Below are 11,309 nucleotides of genomic sequence, written 5' to 3'. Positions count from 1 at the left end.
AAACCCATGACAGTTTAGCAAGCTACACTCTAGTTTTAACTTAGGTTGTGGGCTACCCACATCACTTTAACAAATCAAAAAACGGGCCTGCTTTCGCGGGACCTTTTGTAAAAAAATTGCGATAAAAGTTGCGATGTCTTTTGTGCAATGCAGTTGTGGGAAACAGTGAAAGTTTCAAAACAAAGTTGTGATTTGTATTTTTATAGTTCTTTAAAAATAAAAAGGAAACTTTACTCTGGACTTAGATTTCCTTGTTATCTTACCAAAAAGGCTCAGGACGCTGCAAATGTTGGTAGGCTGGTGGATTTAAGACAAATTTATATAATATATTTATTGAATGAATCAAATATGAATATATCTGTCAATGACTTGATGACTTTACATTTTTAGTTCATTTCCTATCCTGACCTGGGCTGGGCCACTCATTTATATGGTTTGCTAAAAGACTTATTGGACTTTAACTTATCATTGCACTTTAATCCTTGTCCTCAATTTAGGTCATCGTGTATGTCTCATCTCCGTTTTTTCCTCCATCCACCGTGTTCGTGTTTGTGTGTGCATGCTCGTCAGTTGCGGGGGGACTACTGGGATTGGTTGAAGTTGCAGGAAACTCCGGTTATTGGTGAAATTTGAAGAAAAGTTAAAGTGATTGGTCAAACATTGGTCAATTTTAACCAATCAGCTGGTTAACTGCATGAATTGGCGGGATTGCGACATTTCAAAATTCCGAGGGGACTGTATTTTAAATGAAAAGGGTAAATATTACCGTCAACATTTTTACGGCTACACCGGTAATCGTTAGGTCTCTATTTGGGACATGTGAGTGATGTCATACTGCTCAGGCCACCAGGCAGCTGGAGAGCAGACCTTATACTTCTCTAATCTAAAGGGGGAGGGGGGTTTCCCTCAGAGACCTATCCTGGTTCGAGAGTGATGTAACGGAGCTGAAAGAGTTGAGCGAATATGTGCACATGCATATACGTGCTTGTCTGCATAGTCTTGGTTCCAATAAAAATAAAATAGCACTTTAAGGAGCACGGCTCTGCTTTGTCTGGCTCAGACAATTCCCCACAACCCTCGTCTGAAATCCTGTTTTCTTTAATTAACTTAATCATTTCAGCACAGTCCACGTGCTGTAACAAAGGAAAAACCTCTGCCAGTGATAACGTTGGCCCGACTCGTCGTGATGTTGTCTATGTTTGACAGCGAAGTGCGTCAGAGTGTTTGAAGCACTTCTGGATGGGTGTAGCATTTGTAGGACTGTCTCATGATCTAGTAGAGGGACAGACCGTCCTTTCTTGGAGGACGTGCGGCTGCAGAGCAACAAGAGCGAGTGGCGATTAGCATTTAATCTCCCACAAGCCGACTGTCAAACCACCACCGCCTGCCAAGAAGTGTGGGGAGAATTGGGTTGGCGATCTGTGGACACCACTAGCCCAACGTCACGCTGGGCAGAGGGGCGAAACAGATGGGCCATCTGGTGACTCGCTGGCACGGGACAGGGCTTTTCTGTTCCCGTGCGAGAAAGTGTGTGTGTGTGTGTGTGTGTGTGTGTGTGTGTGTGTGTGTGTGTAACATCAACGGACTGTATCACGTGGTGTTAGGAGACCACCTGTCTTGTAGCTGTTCATCTCTTTCATGTGTGGTCAGCAGCACCGTACTAGAACAGCCTGACACAGCATACAACCTTACTCTTTATATCAAAGGTATATCGCTGTAAAAACAAAAAAACGAGTAGAAGTATGTTTCGGGGGTTTAATATCAGCACATTTAGTGCTTATGTTGTGATGGAATTAGAGCAACCTAAAATAAAGTTGTCACCCTTGAAACACTTTTGCCCATGCTTTAAAGATGTAACTTTCCAATCCATGAGCTCTTGTGATTTGTGCCTCTGACAGCAGTACACTGCATGTTCCAATGTTCGAACTCGGCCCCTCAGGCTGTAAATTGTTCTAGTGGCCGTCAATATTGCTTTCATGAAAACTTTTCTGGCCGACACAATGAGAAAGAGCTTGTGTCTCTGAAGACTGGAGGCTGGAGCGCTTGCCTGTGCTGAGTGTTTGTGGTTAAAGACACTTTACTGTACATAGTGTGCAGCCTTAAAAACCCCAAAGACACATGCAACATGGACACTGGAGATAGCAAAACAAAAAGTAAATGATGCTTTAAGAATAAAAGACATCTGGGGAGTACTTGCTTAACCTCTGGTGGCTGTGTAGTCCTTTTCCAAAGATTTTGCCTTGAAATGGCTGGTCAGAGTCCCACCAACACAATGTGCCATACAGACACAAGTTTATATACCCGCACTCCTTTATTAATACAGTAATTCGATTATTTTTGCAACTGTATTTTTTGTCTTTTATATTTTCCTTTATCCTTCCCCTGCAAGCCTTGTATAACAGAACACAGCTATCCCATTATATTATCTCTTCTTAACACTGCCTTTGAATGCAACTGTAATTAATCATGTGATGGAGAGTTTAGTTTACTGCAAAAATGAATCAAGAAAAATTGTCACAACAGCAGAACTGATGCATTGTAGTTAAACTGCAGTGCTGACAAATGGCTCTTTCTCTGGGGCTGAAGCATTGTGAGACTCTGGGTCTGTAGCCACTGACAACTGTAGCTGTGATCCTGTGTTGTTTGTGTGTTGCAACAAGCAGTCCTAGCAGCTAGTTCTCAGACCGCTCTGCCCCAACAACCTGTTAACCCTTTTATGACCTTTTTCATGACCCTTTTATACAATATTAATAAAAGTCACCCTTAAAATGCCTAAGAAGAATTTTTCTTAATGGTAACACAAGGACTCGGAAATTTTCTTTTTTTTATTCATGCAGTAACAGGTTTCTTTGTGCTGCATAACTTTTTCCAAACAAAAGAGGACTAGACACATTCAAAGTGCTATCATTTCACTGATGACCTGTTTGTTCTACAGGACTTCCTCTTTTATGAGATTTTTTTCAAAGGAAAATGGTCAGCTTTTGTTTATTTATTCTGCATTTTAAGCAAGATTATAAAAGAAGAAATGGCACATTGTTCCTCTTACAAATGATTAGGGCTGTACTGACATTTTTTTGAGTTTCGAAGCATTGGTGGCGGCAGGGAAAACCAACATTTTCGACCGCACTTGAAGGCAGCATTGGAAAAGGGAAGAAAAAAAAAAAAGGCGACAAAGTGAGAGATGAAGCAATTGTTTTGTTATTGCAGAACAGTCACCTGTTCCTGGGCAAATCCTGGGCAGTTCAGTGCATGTTTAGTTTTTTACCTTCGAAGTGTTTAAAACTTTTTTTACAGTCATGTTACGGGACTCGCACGCCTTAATACCTACTTATCAAATAATTTTCTGAACCAGCCCTACAAATGACAAGTTGAATTTATAAGCAATAAAGTGCACTCTACTCATTCAATAGACACAGTGGTTTTGCTGATAAAAACTTTCTTGGTCTGGTACGACCGGTAGCTCATGGTGGCTCATGTTGGCTAAAGTTGGCAAGCTTTAAATACATACAGAAACCTGCAGCTTCCCGTTGAGCCTTACATGGCTCTGTGATTGGCCTTACCTTCGGTGGAACACATCAGCTCTTAACCACCACACACATTTTAAAAACAACAGCAGCTGTTTCTCTAGTTCCTGTTCCCCTTTTTTCAAAGCTCGCTTGAAGCTTGCATTAAAAAAAAAAAAAATGTGCGTGCGTGCGTGCGTGTCATTAAGAAGGCTCCGGCTTCGTCTTAAAAGTGCTCATGGTCTTAACCTGAGTTTCTTAACCTGAGTTTGCCTCACTGACAGTGAGGCAAACACCTAGGCCTGCCTTCTCGGGAGCACAAGGCTCCTCCATCATCAAACACGGAGGAATTCCTCCTCTGCTGTTGCCGTGTGGTTCTCAGAGTGGCAGTAAAGAGACATCAAGGCATTCACAAGATTTCAGATTGATCGAGTTACCACCATCAGATGCAGCTCTTGGTTGCCATGTTATTTGTTTGCCAGGAGTTTTCAAAAAAAGGATATGTCAGTCTCGAGAGACTGTCCTGGTTAAACACAGATGAAATAAATAGCAGAAGCAGTGACACTGATATTAGAAAAATAAGCTTTATGTTGAAACTGCCACCGGTGTCCTGTTTTGTTATTGTGCAATCACAGAAATATTACGTGCTCCGAGCTGAAGGAAAGTGGCACAGTTATTCGATGTTTAATCTGTGTTTTTTGTTTCTTTGCACTCAGGATGATATCTTTGCTTGCTGAAAGAAGTTGAGCTCTGTGCTCGAGTTCAACAGGGTCACTTCCTGATGATGACAGTAAACATGGGTAAGTAGTTTTTGACAGCAGGTTGTGGTACAGTACAGTACATACATACAGAAAAAGTGCATGTGATTACTGGGAAACACAAACACACACCTCTCTCACATCCTCTGGCAGAAACAGTACGGGAAAAAATAAAGTGTGAGAGTGTAAGGAGGCTGTTAACACCTCCAGATTGCCTTTTATGTACACACTTGTTTTTGTCTTTTTACATTGTTAGTAAAAATGTTGTTTTTGTACTTTATTTAGATATGGTTGCTTCCAAGTATACCAGTGTTGCACACTTGCACTCCTACATAAATGGAAACCAGTCACACACACACACACACACACACACACACACACACACACACACACACAGTTCCAATGGATAACACAATAGAGCACAATAGACTCCTGTGGTGTATTTGCATGTGCATAGGATCTGAAGGTCGGCAGGAGCTGTAGTCTCAACCTATTGCCATTCCAAACCAAAAACAATTCACAATGCATCATAGCTATAGTGCAGCTTTCAGCCCTGGGTCTTTATATTTGTCTTCTATGCACTGTGATCCAAAACCGTGTTGCCTTTTGTTTCTACAGATGATGGTCTCCAAAATGGACCGGGACAGCACAGGAACTTACAAGGTAAACGCTAATGGTCACAAATTATCAGCACTGCAGAAAATCAGCATTATAGAAATGTTTGACATTTTGGGGAAAACAGTTTTTCTCTTTCTTGTCTAATTTTAAACAAGAGGATTAGTAGTACTTTTGTGTGTTAAGGAACCAGTTCAGCTAAGCTTAGCATAAAGACTGGTAGCAGGGGCAATCAGTTAGCTGGCTCTGCCCACAAATACACTAACTGTGCTAGCTACCTCTGAGAGCTTTCCCCCCTCTTTAATAACATTTTAGCAAATGAAATGATGTTCAAAATGCCAGTGGAGAATAAACAGCCTATCACAGAGAAGATAGAAAGAAGCACAGGCGCAATCGTGACTGACTGGCATGTTTCCGGTCTACGTCATCAAGCCTTTTTACTCCACTGTGCTGTGGCGATAGGACTGGCAACATGAGACTACCAAGCCTCTAACACTGCCTATTTTGTAAACCGCTAGATAAACTCTGCAGGTGTGACCTGGTCTACTGGTGAGTTTCAAAGGTGTTGGTCGGTGTATTTTTGGACTTTGGACTGTTTCCCCGTTTTCCCTTCAGTCTTTTTGCTAAGCTAATTGCCTCCTGGCTCTAACTGCATAGCCTACACCATTCACAAATTATTAGAGTAGTGTAAATGACTCTCTGTAAAGAAAATGCAAATGGGAATTTTTTCCCCCAAAATGTCAACCCCAAAATGTTCCTCTTTCATGAATTCAGTGTACACAAAGCCCTCTTTAAGAGCTCATTACATTTCCATTACAGTGTAGTGGAAGCCTGTACTGGCATAGAGAAGAAATGTCACAGCCTTTAGATATTGGAAATGTTTGCATATATTCTTCACTTAAAGGCTTCAGGTAGAGACCTTGCACAAACATTTATTGTGCAAACACTCACACTACCCTGCATTGCATCAGAGTCATTATTCTTGGTGAAAGATTAACTTCAAGGGTTTTAACGTTACACCCATTAGGTGGTAAATCAGCTGTATCTCAGTTTCGATAAACGGCAAGTATGTAGAAATGTGTGTCTGTGCTGTGCTGTGCTGCGCTGTGCGTCAGAGCTCGGTCCGTGCTGCAGAGTGAGGACACGTTTGGCTCCAGCTGCTAATCCTGCCGGATGCCTTTGCCATGATGTGTCTCTCGGCACCAGGAAATCCCCTCAATGTCTTCATTCAGGCAGCCTGCCTCACACACACACACACACACACACACAGTCGCTGCCTTACTGGCCCTTACGCATGCTTTGTTAGCTTGCAAGTTCCAACACTAGCCTCTTAAAGCCAATGTTATTCTTGTGGCTACAGCGTGTGCCTGCATCTTAAACTCCAACTCGTCTTTCAGCTGCTATGGTTTTGCAGACAGATACACGAGAATAATTCCTTTTACATAAACTATCTTGGACTTGCTATCACCTACTGCCACTTTCACAGTTCTCAGCTTTAGCCTGAGAAAAAAGTAGAGTGATGATGCAATGTCCAGCAATCAGCCTCCATTGTGTAATGTTGCTCGCTCTTCTTAGCTTCTTGGAATTCCCCCTTTTTTTATGCTAGTCACATTTCCCCCAAGACACAAGATGGAGCACAGGAAATGAACTAAAGGTATCCGATCTATCCACATACCAGTACAAATGTCTCAACTATTCTTGGTCATGTGGACATAAGGTTCCTCAAAATCCTGTAGTTGGTGTGTGGGGCTGCTCCTGGCAGTGACGTGTGAGCTGGTGGCTTTCCACTGTGCTGGTGGTTAGCCTTGGCTGGCCTCGGCCTGGCAGCGGCCGTGGACCAGGCCCCAGTGATGTAATAAATTTGTTTATAGGCTGCCGGCTCTGTACGCCACCACGCAATTCTCACACTCACTGCCCCCCTTGCCCACTGGTCCTCCCACTCTCCCCTCCCTACTATTAGCCACAGTAACAGCACATGCCTCATACACACACACACACACACACACACACACACACACACACACACACACACACGGTTACACACATGCAGAGCTCTGTTGTTTGTTTCGTTCCTTGACTGCCAGTGGTGAGGATAGTCGGGAGCTCTGAGGCTGCAGGGGCAGACTGAAACAACCCTCCACCTCTCACCGAGAGGAGAGGAGAGAGAGAGGGAGAGGGAGAGGGAGAGGGAGAGAGAGAGAGAGAGAGAGAGAGAGATGAGAATTAGAGAAAATTGACCCAAGATGGTTAATTGCCTTAAATGGGATTATTGTTAGATTTGGATTGTCCCCCTCCCTCTTTATTCTATTAATTGATTAGTCGATCAACAGAAAATAAAGTAATGCACATTTTGGCTTAAAAAATGACTTGCTTTTTTTCTCCCTTGTTTTTATATCATTGTAAATGGAACATCTTTTGATTTTGGACAAATAAAGCTAAAAGATGTCACCCTTAAACGTTTAACTACATTTTGTTGACTACATTACTAAAACAATTATCCAAAAATATTTTTAATCAATTAATTAACTTGAGTCATTAATTGCCCTACTCTCAAATAAAATCCCATATCTACTAAAAAAAAGTCTTGCACATTTCTTTTGTCTTCCAGTACAATAGCAGCATGTTGATTTTTTTTTTTGGCTTTGGTCACAGAGTGGCCGTGGTCAAATGCTCTATTCACTCGTGTCCATCTTTAACTGATTCAATCAAAAATCCATTAATTTCTTGATGTGGAATAACGCGGTTAGCCCTGCTCCGTATTCAGAACAGAGACGGTGACTCAGTTCCTTCCTGTTTGAAGAGGACTGGCCCAGTCGAGCAGTTAGTCATCTCCTGACAGCCTATATTTGAACTAACCGTCGTCCTCTGTGAGTCCCAACAGGGAGTTTTAGGTCGATACACTATGGAGCCACCGTGTAGTAAATGGGCATTGTGTGGTTTGGTCTGTGGAGGAATACGTTTTGTTTACATATGTAGGTGTGATTTCCATCATTTTTCTCTTTGTTTTAGTCTTTTTAGTCATATCTCTTAAACAAGCATGCAGGGAGGAAGACTATAAGTGGCTCACCTGTCTCACAATTACCTGATCTTGTTACAATAAACAACACAAACATGCCATTATGAACTGGTTGATACAGAGAGGAATGTGCAAATGAGGCACACTCACACTCACCCACTATTTGATAAGAGGCATGCTCATTTGATTGTCTCTAATTATACAAAAAAAATCAGTCATTTATTTTTTGTTTGGTGCTTAAAGCATTAAAGTTATCATCATTAATTTCAAGAATACTACGCTCTCTCTGTTTTACCCTTTTGCAGCGAGGGCTGGGATTTTGTTGGCGTAACGTTTACTTATCGCACTGCATTAATTAGCCTCTCTGTAAGCTGAGAAAGTGTGCCGTCGTTCCTCACTTCACTCCTACTGCTATCTTGGAATTTTCAAGTAAGATGTCCACCTTTCTGCTGATGTGGTTTGACCACAGTTAACATTAGCTCTCTGACTGAGCATAGGTGAATGTTTGTATTCGCCAAAGAGAGCTGGTAGGAGTAGCTTTCCAGTGAAAAGTAGCTTTGAGTATAAAGCAGAATATTGATAAGCCAGGAGAAACTTCCAAGTAAGACTGGCTTTAAAGTGAGATTATGTAACGTTTAAAAGGAGAAATAACACATTATTCTGTGTTGTCTTCTGAAGTTGAGTCCACATGCATTAAAATGCACTCTTGCTTAGTTCTTAGTAGTTGTGTCCCAAAGTTTGAACACTGCTGTTTTTGATGTACCTTATATTTCTAGATTTATTTCATAAACATTGTTGCTTAAGGTATCTTCATCCAAGGGTGCCAGCCGAAAGGAGTTAATTCAGCCATATTTATCCAGAGCTTCCTATAATAGGTATTCTGGAAAATGTTGGACAATATATATATATATATATATATATATATATATATATATATATCCTAAGCAAAGCTTAGCTTTTGTGGAAACATGTAAAATGACACTTCATTATTATTTAGCTGAAATGTATACCAGGTTGAAACCTACTAATGTCTGCTTTTCCATATTTAAATTAGGGGTCCACGTCATACTGCCCTTATTTAGCTGGTCAGGTGTTAGCCGGTCCACAATTCCAATCAAAATTAATTATAAAACACATTTTCAAAACTACAACAGTTGACCAAAGTGCAGTCAATTTGTAAATGTTTGTTTACAATTTGTTACATTTATTCATTCATGGCGATCAGCAATTGCTGACCTCAAGCAGTGGGGTATACACATTTTAAATCAGATCAAAAATCAACATTTGCAGATGAGCACCTGAGTTGAGGTGTTGAAATAGGGATGGAGAAAAAAGTTGAATCTGTGCATCCCAAATTTAGGTGTGTAAATCCGTGTATGTGTGTGCTGTAAACTCTGAGTGAACCCAACGGATTGGCCCACTGTCTGCAAACAGCTGGCCAGTGGCCACGAGAGCCGTACAGTGTAACACGATCAAATGGCATCTTTGACCCCATCTGCTCCCTCTGCTACTATCTCTCTCACACACACACACACACACACACACACACACACACACCCAAAAAAAAAAACACACCAAACAACACACACACACACACACACACACACACACACACACACACACACACACAGAGACTGATCTTTTTTATTTTAAAGAATGTGGCTCTTCAGGTGCAGGTGCTGTTTGTGTTTCGTGGCACACACCTGGCCTGGTTTCCCCAGTGAAGGAAGTGTGTGTGTGTGTGTGTGTGTGTGTGTGTGTGTGTGTGTGTGTTAAAATGAATGCACCCAGGGCTCATCTGAGAGGCAGGCAGGAACTGAGGTCAACGACATCTTCTTTATATTGTAATCACAGCAGCACACAGATAATTGGTTCTATTAAAGTCTCTTGAAATGGTAATGTATGACATGCTCATCTGCATGATTGCCCCCTTTGACACGAGAGTGTGTGTGTGGCAGAAAGTGTGAAGTGGTAGATGAGAAGTGAGTAATGGAGAAGCGATGCTGAGCGTTGGTCTCTTGCACTTGCAGGTTTGCTAAATGATTTTTTTTAAGGGTTTAATGAACGCTATAGACCGCTCCCCCTGTGAGCGGTGAAGTATGAATTCAAAACACACTTGACTTACTCCTGTTTAGCCTCCAATAGCTCCATCAAACACAGTTCACGTTTAAGCCTGCAGCCACTTTGATGCTGAATCAGTCAGCATTTGACAAAGGAAAATATCAATCCTTGTCTGATTACATGAGACCAAATTTCACGTAAAGAAGAATGTTCCTGAAAAACCTCCACTGGTATTTAATGAAACCTTGAAGTGCTTAATAACCTTTCTCTGGGCCACATACTTGTGACCACATTGCCCCCTGCGACAGCCACATGTGCTGCATTATTAAACACCCGTTCTCTTTCTCTGCTTTTGTATGCAGAGTACGGAGTTTGAGAGTCACAGGCATTGTTAGGTTTATCCACAGCATCACAATTCCTCACATTACTCACACCTAAGCTAAAAATCAGAAAAGACAAAGATTTGGCTCATACAGGTCTGCCTATGCCCAGGCCGACCCTGCTTGCACAGAGAAAAGTTCTTGTTTCATACGTAATATATTGTTTTGATTCTGTAAGAGAGAAAAAGAAACACTAGATTATTTCCATTAGTGGAAACTCTGCTAATGGCATCAGAACAGGAAGTAACAGACCAGGTGTTGGTTGTTGGTGGTGCCCCACTGCCTGGTCTGAGCCAACACAAACTCCATTGCAAGCTACATGACAAATAATCAAACCACATTAGGCTATTATCATTCATCTGTGACACTCTAAATGTCAAGGAATGGTGACATAGGGAGCTTATGTCACCATTGAAAGTGAATTTATACAGCTATAGGTCATCGTACAGTTGCTTTATTTAACCTCAAAGGAGTGAGAGGGATTTCACATGACTAATGTCTGTTTTCTGTGTTTAGATGACGAGGAGGCGCTAAACTCCATTATGAAGGACCTGGCAGCCCTTGGTCGCTGCTACACCCAGCACAACAGCCACAAGCCCAAGAACAGAACCTTACTCTACAAACAGGTACACATGGCACCCAGTCATGCTTCATTTAAAGTGACGCTACTGTACAATCGAAATCTGTCTCTTGAGTACCGTTTTTAAACTGACCACCTGTAATAGGTAATAAATGGTGGCTGTAAAAGGTTTGTGGTTTCTGTTCTGACTGAGAAGAAGATTCTACTGCTGAAAGGTAGTGTCAAAACATAACAATACATTACATTTGATTTAGCTGATGCTTTTATCCGAAGCGACTTCCAATAAGTGCATTCAACCATGAAGCAACAGCAAGAATCAAGTGCATTAGCTTCAAATAAGCCAAACTACAAAGAGCCACTTGTAAGTGCAACATTTAAGTGCGTTTTTTTTTTTTT

General features: G+C 41.6%; 1 protein-coding gene across 1 annotated transcript in view; it reads left to right on the top strand.

The window, feature by feature from the left end:
* map3k22 (mitogen-activated protein kinase kinase kinase 22) overlaps positions 1 to 11,309 on the top strand; it is a gene marked incomplete at its 5' end in the record, with an annotated part of 39,342 nt that overhangs the window by 7,836 nt on the left and 20,197 nt on the right. The window contains 3 exon segments of the mRNA XM_032504375.1: positions 4,220 to 4,303; positions 4,880 to 4,924; positions 10,850 to 10,959. Coding sequence (XP_032360266.1) covers positions 4,285 to 4,303; positions 4,880 to 4,924; positions 10,850 to 10,959 — 174 coding nt within the window.

The sequence above is a fragment of the Etheostoma spectabile genome, chromosome 22 (assembly GCF_008692095.1).
Source record: "Etheostoma spectabile isolate EspeVRDwgs_2016 chromosome 22, UIUC_Espe_1.0, whole genome shotgun sequence".
In the NCBI taxonomy this organism is placed as follows: Eukaryota; Metazoa; Chordata; class Actinopteri; order Perciformes; family Percidae; genus Etheostoma; species Etheostoma spectabile.
This window is presented reverse-complemented; position numbering and strand designations above follow the sequence as displayed.